At 39.0% G+C, this 18,381-nt stretch overlaps 1 protein-coding gene across 1 annotated transcript in view; it reads right to left on the minus strand.

The window, feature by feature from the left end:
* Positions 1–18,381, minus strand: part of DNAH3 (dynein axonemal heavy chain 3) — a 239,369-nt gene that overhangs the window by 174,237 nt on the left and 46,751 nt on the right. Inside the window, exons 14-15 of the mRNA XM_024560497.3 lie at positions 16,632–16,816; positions 15,372–15,495 (exon numbers count right to left, since the gene is read on the minus strand). Coding sequence (XP_024416265.2) covers positions 15,372–15,495; positions 16,632–16,816 — 309 coding nt within the window. The remainder of the gene's footprint in view (positions 1–15,371; positions 15,496–16,631; positions 16,817–18,381) is intronic.

The following is an 18,381-nucleotide window of genomic DNA, read 5'->3' on the forward strand; positions in this document are numbered from 1 at the left end:
GGCAAGTCAACTATCAGATACTGAGTTCAAAGCAATGGTCATCAGGAAACTCACTGAGCTCTCTGAGCTCAAAGAGAACTACCAGAAACTACAAGGAAACTACAATGAACTCACTGCAAACTATATCAACATGAAAAAGGAAATAGAAAATATCAACAAGAGCCAAGCGGAAATGAAGAATACAATTTCTGAATTGAAGAACACAGTAGAAGGAATTAAAAGCAGACTTGATGAAGCAGAGGATCGGATCAGCGAGCTGGAGGATAAAGTAGAAAAAAACACCCAGAAGGAGCAAGAAAAGGAAAAGAGGCTCAGAAAGAATGAAGAGGCAATAAGGGAAATGCAGGACAACATGAAACGTAACAATATCCGTATAATAGGAATACCAGAAGGAGAAGAAGAAGAGCAAGTGATAGAAAATCTGTTTGAAAAAGTAATGATGGAAAATTTCCCTAATCTGAGGAGAGAAAAAGTCACCCAAATCCAGGAAACACAGAGAGTCCCAAGCAAGAGGAACCCAAAGAGACCCACTGCAAGACACATCATAATTAAAATGACAAATTTCCAAGACAAAGAGAGGATCTTAAAGGCAGCAAGGGAGAAAAAGGAAGTAACATACAAGGGAGCCCCAATAAGGTTAGCAACTGACTTCTCAATGGAAACGCTCCAAGCCAGAAGAGAATGGCAAAAAATATTCCAAGTACTGAGAACCAGAGGCCTGCAACCAAGACTACTTTACCCAGCAAGGCTCTCAATCAAGATAGAAGACCAAATAAAGAGTTTCCCAGACAAAAAAAGTCTAAAAGAATACAGCTCCATCAAACCAGCTCTGCAAGAGATGCTAAAGGGACTGCTTTAAGGAAAGGAAGGAAAAGAGAAAGACAGAGGAACACAGGTAGGAAATAATGGCAATGAATAACTACCTATCGATAATAACCTTAAACGTAAATGGATTAAATGCTCCAATCAAAAGACATAGAACAGCTGAATGGATAAGAAAACATGACCCACACATATGCTGCCTACAAGAGACCCATCTCAGGACAAAAGACTTACACAGACTGAAAATGAAGGGCTGGAAACAAATTTTCCAAGCAAACGGACAGGAAAAAAAAGCAGGGGTAGCAATACTCATATCTGACAAAATAGACTTCCAAAGAAGGGCCATAAAGAGAGACCCAGAAGGTCACTTCATAATACTCAAAGGAAGAATCCACCAAGAAGACATAAACATTGTAAATATATATGCACCCAACATAGGAGCACCCAAATACATAAAGAAAATATTGGAGGATTTCAAGAAAGATATTGACAGCAACACAATTATAGTAGGGGATTTTAACACCCCACTATCAAAAATGGACAGGTCTTCCAAACAAAAGATCAACAAAGATATTGTGTCACTTAACAATACCTTAGAGGAAATGGACTTAACTGATATATACAGAGCTTTTCATCCCAAAGAAGCAAAATACACGTTCTTTTCAAGTGTCCATGGAACTTTTTCAAAGATAGACCACATGATAGGACACAAAGCAAGCCTCAACAAATTCAAGAAAATTGAAATCATATCAAGCATCTTCTCTGACCACAAGGGTCTGAAACTAGAAACCAACGCCAAGGGTAAAAACCCAAAACACTCAAAAGCATGGAGACTGAATAGCATGCTATTAAACAATGAATGGGTCAAGAACAAGATTAGGGAAGAAATCAAAAACTTCCTGGAAACAAATGAAAACGAACTCACAACAACCCAAAACCTATGGGACACAGCAAAGGCAGTCCTGAGAGGGAAGTTCATAGCAATACAGGCCTACCTTAAGAAGTTAGAAACAGTTCAAACAAACAACCTAACCCTATGCCTACAAGAACTGGAGGAACAACAACAAAGACAGCCCAGAGCAAGCAGAAGGAAGGAAATAACCAAGATCAGAGCAGAACTAAATGACATAGAGACTAAAAGCACAATTGTAAGGATCAATGAATCCAGGAGCTGGTTCTTTGAAAAGATAAACAAAATCGACAAGCCTTTAAGTAGGCTCATCAAAAAGAAAAGAGAGAGGATCCAAATAAACAGAATTAGAAATGAAAGTGGAGAGATTACAACTGATACCACAGAAATACAAAGGATCGTAAGAAATTACTATGAAGACCTGTATGCTAAGAAATTTGAAAACCTAGATGAAATGGACACATTTCTAGAAAAATATAATCTTCCAAAACTGAATGAAGAAGAAGCAGAAAACCTGAACAGACCAATATCAGCAAAGGAAATTGAAGCAGTCATCAAGAAACTCCCATCACACAAAAGCCCTGGACCAGATGGTTTCACAGGAGATTTCTACAAAGCATTTAAGGAAGAACTAACCCCTATCCTTCACAGACTATTCGAAAAAATCCAAACTGATGGAAGACTCCCAAACTCTTTTTATGAAGCCAACATCATCCTAATCCCAAAACCAGATAAAGACACAACGAAGAAAGAAAACTTCAGGCCAATATCGCTGATGAACATAGACGCTAAAATTCTCAACAAAATATTAGCAAACCGCATCCAGCAATATATTAAAAAGATCATCCACCATGACCAAGTGGGATTCATCCCAGGGATGCAAGGATGGTACAATATTCGCAAATCAATAAACATAATACATCACATCAACAACAGCAAAGACAAAAATCACATGATCATATCAATAGATGCGGAAAAAGCATTTGATAAGATACAGCACCCATTTCTGATAAAAACACTCAGCAAAGTGGGAATAAAGGGAGCAGTCCTCAACATAATTAAGGCCATATATGAGAGACCTACAGCCAACATCACACTCAATGGACAAAAACTTAGAGCTTTCCCACTAAGATCAGGAACTAGACAAGGATGCCCTCTCTCACCACTCCTATTCAACATAGTATTGGAAGTCCTAGCCACAGCAATCAGACAAGAAAAAGCAATAAAAGGCATCCAAATTGGAAAGGAGGAAATGAAACTGTCACTGTTTGCAGACGACATGATAGTGTACATGGAAAACCCTATAGACTCCACTCAAAAACTACTCGACCTAATAAATGAATTTGGCAAAACAGCTGGATACAGAGTCAATACCCAGAAATCAAAGGCATTCCTGTACACCAGCAACGAAACTGCAGAAACAGAAATCAGGAAAAAAATCCCATTCGATATAGCAACAAGAAAAATAAAGTACCTAGGAATAAACCTAACCAAGGAGGTAAAAGACCTGTACTCAGAAAACTACACAACACTGAAGAAAGAAATTAAGGAAGACACAAACAAATGGAAGCATGTACCATGTTCATGGATTGGAAGAATCAACATTATCAAAATGGCCATACTACCCAAAGCAATTTATAGATTCAATGCAATCCCTATTAGAGTACCCATGACATATTTCACAGATATAGAACAAACATTGCAGAAATTCATATGGAACCATAAACGACCTCGAATAGCTGCAGCAATTTTGAGAAAGAAAAACAAAGCAGGAGGGATCACAATACCTGATATCAAACTGTATTACAAGGCCACTGTAATCAAAACAGCCTGGTACTGGCATAAAAACAGGCACATAGACCAATGGAACAGAATAGAGAGCCCAGAAATAAACTCAAGTCTATACGATCAATTAATATTTGACAAAGGAGGCAGGAGCATAAAATGGAGCAAAGACAGCCTCTTCAACAGATGGTGTTGGGAGATCTGGACAGCTACGTGCAAAAAAATGAAACTCGATCACCAACTTACGCCATACATGAAAATAAACTCAAGATGGATAAAAGACTTAAATATAATCCGTAACACCATAAAAGTCCTTGAGGAAAACATTGGCAGGAAAATCTCAGACATTCCACGCAGCAACATCCTCACAGACACATCCCCTAAAGCAAGGGACATAAAGGAAAGAATAAACAAATGGGAACTCATCAAAATAAAAAGCTTCTGCATGGCTAAAGAAAACAGCACCAAATTACAAAGAGTACCAACAGTATGGGAAAACATATTTGCCAACGATACCTCAGACAAGGGCCTGATCTCCAAAATATATAAAGAACTCACTCGACTCCACTCCAGGAAGACAAACAACCCAATTAAAAAATGGGCAAAGGACTTGAACAGACACTTCTCCAAGGAAGACATACAGAGGGCCCAGAGACATATGAAAAGATGCTCAGCATCACTAGCCATCAGAGAGATGCAAATTAAAACCACAAGGAGGTATCATCTCACACCAGTCAGAATGGCCAACATAAACAAATCCACAAACAAATGTTGGAGAGGATGTGGAGAAAAGGGAACCCTTGTGCACTGTTGGTGGGAATGCAGACTGGTGATGCCACTGTGGAAAACAATATGGAATTTCCTCAGAAAACTCAAAATGGAACTGCCCTTTGACCCAGTAATTCCGCTGCTGGGATTATACCCTAAGAACACTGAAACACCAATCCAAAAGAATCTGTGCACCCCAATGTTCATAGCAGCACAATTTACAATAGCCAAGTACTGGAAGCAACCTAAGTGCCCATCAGCAAACGAGTGGATCCAAAAACTATGGTATATTTACACAATGGAATTCTACGCAGCAGAGAGAAAGAAGGAGCTTATACCCTTTGCAACAGCATGGATGAAACTGGAGAGCATTATGCTAAGTGAAATAAGCCAGGAAGTGAGGGACAAGTACCATATGATCTCACCTTTAACTGGAACATAAGCAATAGAAGAAAAAAGCAAACAAAATATAACCAGAGACATTGAAGTTAAGAACAATCTAACAATAGCCAGGGCGGGGGTGGGGGGTGGGGGCGGGGATAGTGGAAAGAGGGTATTACAGGAACTACTATAAAGGACACATGGACAAAACCAAGGGGGAGGGTGGAGAGGGGGGAGGGAGGTGGGTTCACCTGGGGTGGGGTAGAGGGATGGGGAGAAAAGGCATACAACTGTAATTGCATAACAATAAAAAAAAAATGCAAAAAAAAAAAAAAAAAAAAAAAGAAAGAAGGAGCTCCTACCCTTTGCGACAGCATGGATGGAACTGGAAAGCATTATGGTAAGTGAAATAAGCCAGGTGATGAGGGACAAATACCATATGATCTCACCTTTAACAGGAACCTAATAAACAAAACAAACAAGCAAGCAAAATATAACCAAAGACACTGAAATTGAGAACAGGCTGACAGTGACCAGAGGGAACAGGGGAGGGAATTTCAGGGGAAAAGGGTGAAGGGTTTGCAGGAACAATTATAAAGGACACATGGACAATAACAACGGGGAGTGGAAACAGGGGAGGGAGGTGCGGAGGGCTGGGGTGGGAGGAAAAGGCAGAAAACTGTACTTGAATAACAATAAAAAAAAGAAAAAAAGTACTGTAAAAAAAGTGTGCGTTATACCTGGCAAAATATAATATATATGTATATATCTTATATATCTATATCTAAGATATCTATTTATCTATTTATACATAATCTTACTACTTATAATACTTCCTCCAAGAGATAGCTGCTGTAAACTATGTTTGGTGGTTAAATACTTTTAGATGTTTTCCTCTATGGTTAAATATGTGTGTGTGTGTGTATACACATATACATTGTAATAGTCAATGAAGGAGACTTTAATTTCATTTGTTAATAAGGAGCAACTTTGTCAGGCTAGTAAATGATACACTGGATGCTTTAGGTTAAAAAATAAAAGCTATTTAAGAGTTGACTCATGCCAGGAATGAAACAAACACAGAGATAGTTCTGGTTTTATGTAGTATCAGTGTAAAGTGAGAAAATAAAGAGATGTGGTAGATGGTTTTGAAAGGAAACCAACAGGAGTCTGAATAGACTAGTAATAGAAAATATATATAGTCTATATTAAATATATAATGTATTGAGTATATATATATATCATTCATTCATCTATTACATATTATTAAGTACTTAATACATTCCAAGAACTGCTCTAGGCATCAGGGTATTTGTTGAGTACACTACTAGGCTTCCTACCCTCATGAAGCTTCTATTTTAGTTGGGGAAGAGCTGGACAATAAACATAGATGGATGGATAGATACATAGATAGATAGACAGACAGATAGATGGAAGAATGAATGGATAAATCCATACATAGACAAAAATAAAATATTTCTGATAATAAATGCTCTGAAGAAAACAAAAGAGGGCAGAGTGGCTAGTGGATGGAAGTGAAGCTACTTTAGCTAGATTGACCAGAGAAGACCTATCCAGAGATTTATTTCCTTCATATCATCAACAAAGCAGGTCTCAAATTTACTTCTCCCTTTTCATAATGGGGTAGAGTAACATAGAGTTAAGTGGACAGGTTCTAGAACTAGGCAGGCTAGGTTCAAATCCCTACTTTGCTGCTTAGTAGCTATGTGTCCGTGGTTAAATCACTTTACCTCTGTGTGCCTCAGATATATAAAATGGGGATGGAAAAGTACTTACTTTAATATTTAATAAACTAACATAAACAAAATGTGCAGAATTGAGCCTGGTCCATAATAATCACGACACAAGTGTTTGTTCTCATTCACTATATTGTAAACTCTGTCAATGCAGATTTTATCTCCTTAATTCCTTTTGGTATTTCCAGCATTTAGAACAGTGTCTGGCAAAAACCAAACAATCGATATTCATGGGATGAATAAGGGACTGGCCACTGAGAACAGGTACAGTTACACACTATAAATTTGGTTATTATCTTAAGAATACTTAATTCTGTTATGGACGTTTTAATGTTCTTTTGTCCTTAAAAGTTTATGAAAGTTAATTTTCAAGTGGTTTGATTTGGGTTTTATTTCTTTTTAAAAAAAAATTTTTATTGTTATTCAATTATAGTTGTCTGCCTTTTCTCCCCATCCCTCCACCCCACCCCAGCCGAACCCACCCCCCCACCCCACCTCTACCCTCCCCCTTGATTTTGTCCATGTGTCCTTTATAGTAGTTCTTGTAAGTCCCTCTCCCCACTGTCCCCTCCCCACTCCCCTCTGGCTATTGGGTTTTATTTCTAATTGCACTGTGTGGTAAGCAGCCTCTGACAGGTTCCCCATAGATTTCCCATGACCCCCTGGTATTTATAACCCTGTGCAATTGTCTCTCAACCTTGGCTCCTCTTCAGTTTGGGTTAGAGATCAAGTAACTCACTTCTAACAAGTGAGGAGATGTCACTTCTAATATTAGGTTACAAAAAGACTGGAATCTCTCTCCGTCTCTCCTTATGGGAAGCCAGCTGCCATGTAAATTACTCTACATAGAGGCTGATGTAGCAAGGAAGAGAGGGAAGTTTCTGGCAAACAGCCTGTGAGGAAGTGAATTCTACTAACAATCATGTGAGTGAGCCTGGCAATGGATCTGTATCCAGTTAGGCCTTCAGATGAGAATGCAACCTTGGCTGACATTCTGACTGGAACTTCATGAGAGATCTTGAACCAGAAGCATACAGCTAAGCTACCTCTGGCTTTCTGACCCACAAGTTGCTAGTTTTGGGGATGATTTTCCATGTGGCAATAGATAATGAATACACACTATTATAATGAAATGTGGCCTATATAATTTCTGTTTCTTCAAAATTTTTTTCAAGTCCTAAAATATGGTTAATTTTAAAAAATATACTATGGACATTTAAGAAGAATAGCTTTTTTTTCATTGTTGAGTAGAATGATTGATATGTAATTGTTTACTTCTGTTATGTCCTTATTCAAGTTTCACTATTTATTTATTTATTTATTTATTTATGGTTTTTACTATATAAGGATTGATAATGCTTTAACTTTCTTTTGACCACCTAACCAACCATCTTGGAACACTAATGGTTTTGCCATCATATTAACATAGCTGATTCTCCTTGCTTTTTCTTTGTATTTGCATGCCATACTATTGCCCATAAAGAAACTTAAGTTTTCTCTGCTACCCATCAGATTAGAACAGGAATAAAGATTAGATCAGTAGCAAGGTTAAATCAGTAATTAAAAATTTACAAGGAATAAAGAAGACAGAGGAACATGTTATATGACACATCAGAGATGCAATCAGCAAAATCCAGATTTGGGGACAAATGGCCAGTTTCTTTAATAAATAAATTGCAAGGAAAAAACAAAGATGAAGGAGGACTCACAGAGGAGAAGAAATTTCAGAGACAAATGTAATTACATAGACATTTTTGGATTCTGATTCAAGTGAAAAATCATAAAAAGAAAAAAATAATTAGCTCATTTTGGTCCCTAGGTTACTTTCTATTGTACCTAAAAAGGAATTCAAAGTCATTACTATAACCTCAAGGACATGCTTCTCTGACTCTCCAACCTCATTCTGTAGCCTTTCTTCTCCTTAGGCCAAGGTCTTCCCATGGCTGAGCCATTTCCATGCTGAGCTTAATGTACAGAAAAATCCCCTGCTACTTGCTCTTCTCCACCTCTTCACTTAATGGGCTCCTTCTCATCCTTCAAGTCTCCTCTTACGTGAGCCCCTTCCTTACCACCTACTATTTTCAATCATTGGGTTCTGTTCCCTGTTCCTTTCCTCTTTAGAACTTATATTTATCTACTATATCTCCCAAATCCCATGCTGCTTTTGTTCTCTGTATCCTTGGAGAACAGGAATGGAGACAGAAGCACAAGAGGGAAAAGGGAAGTTAGCCCAACGCCGGTTGTTTTGCACTGAGGTCTTAAGACTCAGAGCTAGAAAAAACAGGTGCCATGGAGACAGCCTGCTTCTCAGATTCTTATTTGTTTTTGTTTTCTAATAAGCTGTGATTTTAGACTCTGATAGATATTAATTTTGGAGAATATTCTCACTGTGAAAAAGTTTCATTCATTCACTCAGTGGTCACAACAGTAATTACTTACTAGATGCAAAGCACTGCACTTTAAACCTCAGAATACAATCTGGGGTTCTCTCCCTAAGATACCTTTCCTTCTTCCCCCAAGATGTCAAACAGTTTTCCATTGAACTCTCATAGTAAGAACAGCTCACATCCCTAGATGTCCATCATGAATATTCCAGTATGCTTCCAGGACTATGGAGCTTGCCACTGAATGGGACAAATGGTAGAAAAGCTTATTTTCCACTGTCTGCACAATGAGGTGCTGCTGGGTGCCTTTTCACATCATTAAAATTCTTGTTGAGTCTCCAAATACAGCACCCACATACAAAGATAAATCTCTGATAAAAGCAGTTTTTAATTTTTCCCAGAGGACAATGGTATATAAATTCATTGATTAGCTTAACATACCACTATTATTGGAATTATTATTTTTAATTTCTTATAATTGTTTAGCACATTATAGTTTCCAAAGACTTTCATGTCTATAACATATACATACATGTATTCCATATAATAATATAATCATTAGTAAATAGTGGGCATTCAGAAAATTAGGTTGAGTAAATGAGTTGTATTGGAGGGACCACCTGGAATCTAAGGGAGGACAATGAAGGGATTTAAAGAAAGTGGATTGAGGAGAATTCTGGCAAGAAATATTTATAATAATGTTCAAAGAAACAAACTTTAATGACAGGGCTACCTATATAGATGAGATGTGGGTAGGGTTAAAGGAGCAAATAGGAGAACTTCTGGTCAAGATGGAGGCAGAAGTAAACATGCTTCAACTCCTCACACAACTACAGAAAGAATTACAACTAGATCTCAAAACAAATAGCACCCAGAACTGTCAGAATATCAATGGAAGTCTGACAAACAAGGATTTAAAGAAGCCATATTTACCCAGATGGGTAGGAGGTATGGAGATGTGGAGATGGGTGGAGAGGTGTGGAGATGTGGTATGGTGCAGAGAGATAGTGAAGGTGGATGGGTGGTCCCCCATTCATGTGTGGTGGATAAATATGGGAGGGGTGCCTTGGGAGCAGGAGATCCCAGCCCTAGGACTGCTGTACAACCCAGGGTTCTACAACCAGGAAGATAAAAGCCTGTAACTTCAGGTTGTAAAAACCAGTGGGGGTTGGGGTGGTGGAAGAAACTGCCAGATTTTTAGGGGACTACACTTAAAGAGCCTGCATGGACTTGAAACACACACAGGCCCACCCCCCTGGGATTTAGCATCAAGGTAATAGCTGGAAGGGCACCAGTCACAAAGGGTGAATACTAGGCAAACCTCCAGAAGCCAGGTGGCCAGCATTGTCCTCTCTCTGAGCCCTATTACCACAGAGAGCCACAAAGCGGTGAAGTGGGTTGCCCCACCCTGGCGATTATTAGGGTCTTCCCCACACAATTTATAGGTGCCTTTTCTACAATAGGCCATGCTACTAAGACAGAGAATCAAAGCAGCTCTACCTAATACACAGAAACAAACACAGGGAGGCTGCCAGATCGAGGAGACAAAGAAATATGGCCCAAGTGAAAGAACAGAACAAAACCCCAGAAAAAGAACTAAACAAAATGGAGATAGCCAACCTATCAGTGCAGAGTTCAAAACAATGATGATCGGGATGCTCAGGGAACTCACTGAGTATGGCAAAAACATAAGGGAAGAAGAAATAAAGGCTACACTAAGTGAAATAAAGAAAAATCCATAGGGAATGAACAGTGAAGGGAAGGAAACTGGGATTCAAAGCAACAATTTAGAACATAAGGAAGAAATAAACATTCAACCAGAACAGAATGAAGAAACAAGAATTCAAAATATCAAGGAGAGTATAAGAAGATTGTGGGACATCTCCAAATGTAATAACATCCAAATCATAGGGATGCTAGAAGGAGAAGTGGAAGAGCAAGAAATTGAAAACTTATTTGAAAAAATAGTGAAAGAAAACATCCCTAATTTGGTGAAGAACTAGACATACAAGTCCAAGGAAGCACACAAGAGTCCCAAACAAATTGGACCCAAAGAGGACCACACCAACACACTTCCTAATTAAAATGCCAAAGGTTAAACATAAAGAGAGAATCTTAAAAGCAGCAAGAGAAAAGCAGAGAGTTACCTACAAAGAAGTTCCCATTAGACTATCAGCTGATTTCTCAAAAGAAACTTTGCCTGCAGCAAGGGACTGGCAAGAAGTATTCAAAGTGATGAAAAGCAAGGACCTAAACCAAGATTACTCTACCCAGTAAAGCTATCATTTAGAATGGAAAGGCAGATAAAGTGCTTCCCAGACAAGGTAAAGCTAAAAGAGTTCATCATCACCAAGCCATTATTACATGAAATGCTAAAGGAACTTATTTAAGAAAAAGATCAAAATTATGAACATTAAAATGACAACAAACTCACAACTATCAACAACTGAATCTAAAAAATAAAAACAAAAACAAACTAAGCAAACATCTACAACAGGAACAGAATCACAGATAATCATTTGGAGGGTTTTCAGCTGGGAGGGGGAAGAGGGAGAATGGGGGGAAAGTACAGGGATTAAGAAGCATAATTGGTAGGTGCAGAACAGGCAGGGTTATGTTAAGAATAGTATAGAAAATGGAGAAGCCAAAGAACTTATATAAATGACCCATGGACATGAACTAAGGTGGGGATTGCTGGAAAGAAGTGGGGTACTGGGTGGAGGGGGCAAAGGGGGAAAATTGGGACAACTGTAGTAATATAATCAATAAAATATACTTTAAAATTGCCTATTGTGCAGCTAGTCCTGTTCAGTGCTAATGTGGCAGTAATCATTTATTCCTTCATTATTTATTGTTGATGTTGTACTATACACTGTGCTCCATTCCATCTATAGATGTAATTATGTTTGCCTGCTAATAATTTAATACAGTGACAAAGACAGCATAGGCATAGTGAAAGATTAGACAATGTCAAATGATGTGGGTAAGTACCATGTACACAGTAAAGACACACACTCATGCATGCATGAGCACACACACACAGCCCAGTTTGTGACATATTTATGAACAAAGATTTATACAAATTACTATCCCCTCCACACATGAAACTCCCACTGCTCAACTTTATGTCCCATCCTCCCAGCAAATGCTCACAAGAAAGGGATAGAGTAGATAAAATCAGGGTTTTCTACGTAGAATGGTAATTTGGGCTGAAGGGTAAAAATATTAAGTTGCTTCCTTCAAAATATATCGTAGGTCTGCTGCACGACACCCCCCCCCCAAAAAAAAGTAACAACCAAAGGTATGTGTGTGCACACAGGTATATGCATGTGCACACGCATTTATTTTTCTTCTGCAGCTTAATATTCTCTCTGCCTAAATGGATACACTCCCCAGAGCCCAATGAGTAGAACTGATTTTTGTAATTCATAGACTTTATTTTTAAAACAGTTTTAAATTAGCAACAAAACTAAGCAAAAAGTACAGTATCCAGAAATCTCTTCATCCCCACACAGTCTCCCGCATGGAAGTGATTGTTGGTTTCTAACCAGGAAGCAGGAGCACTGTTTGTAGGTGAGATGAACAGCAATGAGAAAACTGCAGCCCTGGGCTCAGCCCTGTTTAGTGAACCCTTAAACTTCAAGTTCATCATTTTTGCATTAATCCTGAGAACAATCTATAAAGAGGGCTGGGCAATATTCATTCATTCATCCTCTGTGACAACAATCCCATTCTCTCTCCAAGAAAAATTTAACCATATTTTCCAGGCCGCAATTAATTTTTGGCTTCAGTGCTAATTATTCTCCATTTGCTGTGCACACTCCCACCCCCTAGTTAATTCTCCACCCTCCTCCACCGGCTCAGTGCTGGTTTGGCTGATGCCCAGTCTGCTGGTCAGTTGGATCTAGGCAGAGTTTGGCCAACAGAAAGCTCAGGTTGAAGAGTGTGGCAGGGCTTTTCCTCCTCTCCCTCCCTGTTCGGCCTCAGTCTCTGGTAGTAGTAGCTGCATTTTTCTTAGACAATTATTTCTCCTTCATGGTTTCAGTTCTCATTGTCCTCTCAGCCCAAGGGGTAATAGTGGCTTCCATCTGAGACTATCTCTAGGTGCCTCACTATCTCCTATTTGCTCCTTTAAAAAAAAACCAATATATTTTTATAGATTATGCTATTACAGTTGTCCCAGTTTCCCCCCTTTGCCCCCTCCACCCAGTACCCCACTTCTTTCCAGCAATCCCCACCTTAGTTCATGTCCATGGGTCATTTATATAAGTTCTTTGGCTTCTCCATTTTCTATACTATTCTTAACATAACCCTGCCTGTTCTGCACCTACCAATTATGCTTCTTAATCCCTGTACTTTCCCCCCATTCTCCCTCTTCCCCCTCCCAGCTGAAAACCCTCCAAATGATTATCTGTGATTCTGTTCCTGTTGTAGATGTTTGCTTAGTTTGTTTTTGTTTTTATTTTTTAGATTCAGTTGTTGATAGTTGTGAGTTTGTTGTCATTTTAATGTTCATAATTTTGATCTTTTTCTTAAATAAGTTCCTTTAGCATTTCATGTAATAATGGCTTGGTGATGATGAACTCTTTTAGCTTTACCTTGTCTGGGAAGCACTTTATCTGCCTTTCCATTCTAAATGATAGCTTTACTGGGTAGAGTAATCTTGGTTTAGGTCCTTGCTTTTCATCACTTTGAATACTTCTTGCCAGTCCCTTGCTGCAGGCAAAGTTTCTTTTGAGAAATCAGCTGATAGTCTAATGGGAACTTCTTTGTAGGTAACTCTCTGCTTTTCTCTTGCTGCTTTTAAGATTCTCTCTTTATGTTTAACCTTTGGCATTTTAATTAGGAAGTGTGTTGGTGTGGTCCTCTTTGGGTCCAATTTGTTTGGGACTCTTGTGTGCTTCCCTGGACTTGTATGTCTAGTTCTTCACCAAATTAGGGATGTTTTCTTTCACTATTTTTTCAAATAAGTTTTCAATTTCTTGCTCTTCCACTTCTCCTTCTAGCATCCCTATGATTTGGATGTTATTACATTTGGAGATGTCCCACAATCTTCTTATACTCTCCTTGATATTTTGAATTCTTGTTTCTTCATTCTGTTCTGGTTGAATGTTTATTTCTTCCTTATGTTCTAAATTGTTGCTTTGAATCCCAGTTTCCTTCCCTTCACTGTTCATTCCCTATGGATTTTTCTTTATTTCACTTAGTGTAGCCTTTATTTCTTCTTCCCTTATGTTTTTGCCATACTCAGTGAGTTCCCTGAGCATCCCGATCATCATTGTTTTGAACTCTGCACTGATAGGTTGGCTATCTCCATTTTGTTTAGTTCTTTTTCTGGGGTTTTGTTCTGTTCTTTCACTTGGGCCATATTTCTTTGTCTCCTCGATCTGGCAGCCTCCCTGTGTTTGTTTCTGTGTATTAGGTAGGGCTGCTTTGATTCTCTGTCTTAGTAGCATGGCCTATTGTAGAAAAGGCACCTATAAATTGTGTGGGGAAGACCCTAATAATCGCCAGGGTGGGGCAACCCACTTCACCGCTTTGTGGTGCTGTGGGGGAGGGAGGGGTCATAGAGGGGACAGTGCAACTGCCTGGCTTCTGAAAGCCTGCCTTACACTCACCCCATTTCCTTCTAGTCACTTCACCCACTTCCTGTATGCAACTGGAGCCCTTTTAGCGGTTGCTCTGGTGGAGATTCTCAGAGTGGGTAGGTTTGTGTAAGTTCTAAGACTGTGTAGACCTTCTAAATGGACTCTCCTGAGTTACCAGCAGTTTTTTCTGCCACCCCAACCCCCACTGGTTTTTACAACCAGAAATTATGAAGCTTTCTTTTCTCAGAGCTGGAACCCTGGGCTGCTCCATGTGTTCTGTGCCTGGAGTCACTTGCTCTTAAGGTATGCCTCCTGATTTTTATCCACCACACATGAATGTGGGATCCCCTGTTCTGCCACCATCACTGCCTGTCTGCACCACAGTGCATCCTCTCTAACTCGGCTCTCTGTCTGGATGAATATGGTTTCTTTAGATCCTTGGTTGTCGGACTTCCACACAGTTCAATTTTCTGGCAGTTCTGGGTGTTTTTGTTTTGAGTTTAGTTGTGATTCTTCTTATTGTTGATATGGAGGTGAAGCATGTCTACCTACACCACCATCTTGACTGGAAGTCACAATAGGCAATTTCTGAGCCTCCTGCCATGCCTTTGTTATTTCTGTCTTGATATGTCACAGATCTGTAGTCTCAGAGTAAGGCTGATGATTCAGCTATCACTATTGCAAGGCCCTTATTAATGCCACTATTTTTGTCTTTTTTCTCTCTGCACAGCTAAATTTCAATTTTTCAAAGCAGGGAGGGAAGGCGTTGGCAGGGGTTACTACAGTGAAGGAGGCTTGAAGAGAACATCCCTTAGAGGGAAACAAGAGGAAATTTCTTCTCCACCAACTGTCTTCTGTCTTTACCCATGCATTGCTGGGGGTGGGGCGGGGGCTCAGTTTCAGACAGAACCAGGAAATTGCAGTGTGTTATGAAGTTGTGTGTCATTTCTAAAACACCCTCAGATACTTCCTTTACCTTTTAATGAGGTCCATCTCTGCCTGATCCCTCTTGCTAAGGAGCAGATTTCGGCTGTTTTCAAAGACATCTTCAATCTGGTCTGGCCAGAGAAACAGAGTGCTGTTCAATTTGATGTCCTCTTCTGCAAAACACAGACAGTCTGCTTCAGGACACTGCCCAGCATGGGTCAGCATGCAAAACAGAGGTCAAAAGACATGGGGGGTGGAAAATGAATGTATGAATGACAGCCAACATTTATTCAGCACTTAACAAGGCTCAGGCTAGAAGGTAGACAGTATTATCATCCTTGTTTTTACAGATGGGAAATAGTTAAGAAAGTGATCACGGTCATACCACTGGAATTTGGAGAGCATATATCAAACCCAGGTCAAATCAACTTGCAAGCCTATGTTCTCACCTCTATCATTACTTCTCTCCAGGCAGTAGAGTAGAAACCCAGGGTGATGTTCTTGTTCTAATTTTTAAACTATTTTAATTCATTTGAGTCTCATGCTCCCTTTTGGTTAAGTGTCAGTAATAATATCAATGCCAGATAACCTACTTATCTTAGGGCTCTGGTCAGTTAAAATATCCTGGCTTCCCCTGGACCCTTGGAGTTTAGGACACAGAGACCACAATGAGAGAGTCCAGTGTATGCTCACATGGTCAAGGGCACAGCTCAGGAGATATGTGGGGTTGGTTAGAGAACTACTTCTCACTCCCAATCCATATCTCTTCCTTCATCACCCCACCCCCAACCCAAATATTGTGCACACCAAGTAATTCACAGGTATTTCCAGGTGAAAACAGCTCTGAAACTTGGCTTATAAAGAGCGTATCAACTTTTCCTTCTGAACCTGGACCTTACAAATTCTAACTTGGCCTAATAAATCTTGAAGGGACCCTGAGCAATTCTTTCCTTTAGTGATATGTAGGGGCATGCAGAAAATTGCCCTCAAAGGTGGGATTTTATTGATTACAGATGAATTAAATCTACCTATTTATAAAAAGATTGCATTTGGAAGTGACTTTTCCAGGAACACCAGGAACGAGATGTCAAATCCCCAGATATTTCTTCTTTATTTCTAACAATCAGATTCCCTTTGTTTGATTCAGGGCCCTGTGATGAGTGTCTTTAACACATGGGGGCACTTGAAAGCAGCTTTCCCAGTCTTGACACTCAGTGGTGGGATTGCCAACTGTCCTTTCCCTGACTCTTTCCTTAAAAATAGAAATATACATCTACCTTTACATGTACATATATGGCATTAGACTTACGGGGCAAGTCTGCATAGTCCATCAGGAACTCTAGTCGCTCAACTGCATCTTTAAGTTGCCTCCTGAGTGTGAACACGGTGACATCACTGGATTTCTTTAAGAATTCAATGAGTAATACCAGCTCCTCAGTATTGGCAGGAATCTCACTGACTTTATCTGCAATGTTGCTGTACTGATTACAAATGCTTTGGGATAAAAACCAGCCATCATCACCACCATCATCCTCTAAAATAACTTTCTTAGAAGACTCATTATGCTAAACAGACATGATTCCTATTTGGCGACCAGACTGATGTTTTCCAACTTTCCTCTACCTTCAAATCTTTGATGGATGATATTCACATTCACACTACACTGCAGGAATAATTCATCAGCATTTTAAGTACAATTAGGAACGAATTATCCTCAATACATCCATGTCTACCACTAAGTAGCCCTCAAGAAATGTTAGCAATAATATCTATCATAATTTTTATTATCAATTAATACATGCTGATAGTCATATATTAGTTAAAAAATACTCCTCTAATATTTTCATTACAAAGATAGTAATGTCTTTCATGTATTAAGCCTATTACTAGGTTCCATGCCCCACTTAAATCATATATTAGTTCATTTAATCCTGACAATTCTAAGAGGTAGGGACTGTTATTATCAACATTTTGGAAGAAAGTGGGGCTGAGTAACTTTATCCAAAGCAACATGATGTAGAGGTGTCAAAGCCAGGATCTGAATCTGGTTCAATTGATTCCAAAGCTTGTAATCCTCACAAATATACCCTAAGTAGAATCCAGATTTAGACCCAAATAAAAACAAGAATACCACCACCACCACCACCACCAGCAATTCATCCAATTTTATACTGCTGTAGAGCACTAAAGTAATCTGTAATCACTGACTCTCACAGTATACCAGCAAGTTCATCTTCATGTGCTGCAGGTAATACCTGGTGGCACAGAGAAATTTATGTTCAACTCCTGGGACCATGAGATCTAACTGTCCATTTCTCCTCAAACACAAGATTGTGAAAAAAGGGTATTATTATATGAATAATTTGAATATGCTGTAAATGATACAAAAGCTAATGAATTGCATTCTTCAGCATTTTAAGTACAATTAGGAACGAATTATCCCCAATATATCCATGTCTACCACTAAGTAGCCCTCAAGAAATGTTAGCAATAATATCTATCATAATTTTTATTATCGATTAATACATGCTGATAGTCATATATTAGTTGAAAAATACTCCTCTAATATTTTCAGTCCTCAATAGTCCTTCATAATATAAGAATCTGTTCCATAAGGAAGCTAATTATATCAAACTGAAGAGAAAATGGTTATGACACCTTTGCAGATGATGCTGAGATTTTAGAAATCAATTTTTATACAATTCAGGAACTTTCTATAGAGAAAAATTATCTAGTGCATTGCATGGTTTCAGAGTATTCTCCACTTCTTAGACTCAGAGGTAGATTATATTTTCCAGCCTCCTTCACATTTTTAATTGGGTGTTTTACTAATCAGCTTGGGCTACCATAACAAAATATCACTGGAAGCTTAAATAACAGAAATTTATTTTCTTACACTTCTGCAGGCTGGATGTCCAAGGCCAAGGTGCCAACTGACTTGGTTCTTAGTGAGGACTCTCTTCCTGGCTTGCAGACAGATGCTTTTTCACTGTGTCCTCACATAGCAGAGAGGAAGAGAGTTTTGGTGTCTTTGTCTCTTCTTATAAGGGACACAACCC

The sequence above is a fragment of the Desmodus rotundus genome, chromosome 1 (genome assembly GCF_022682495.2).
Source record: "Desmodus rotundus isolate HL8 chromosome 1, HLdesRot8A.1, whole genome shotgun sequence".
NCBI classification, from domain to species: domain Eukaryota; kingdom Metazoa; phylum Chordata; class Mammalia; order Chiroptera; family Phyllostomidae; genus Desmodus; species Desmodus rotundus.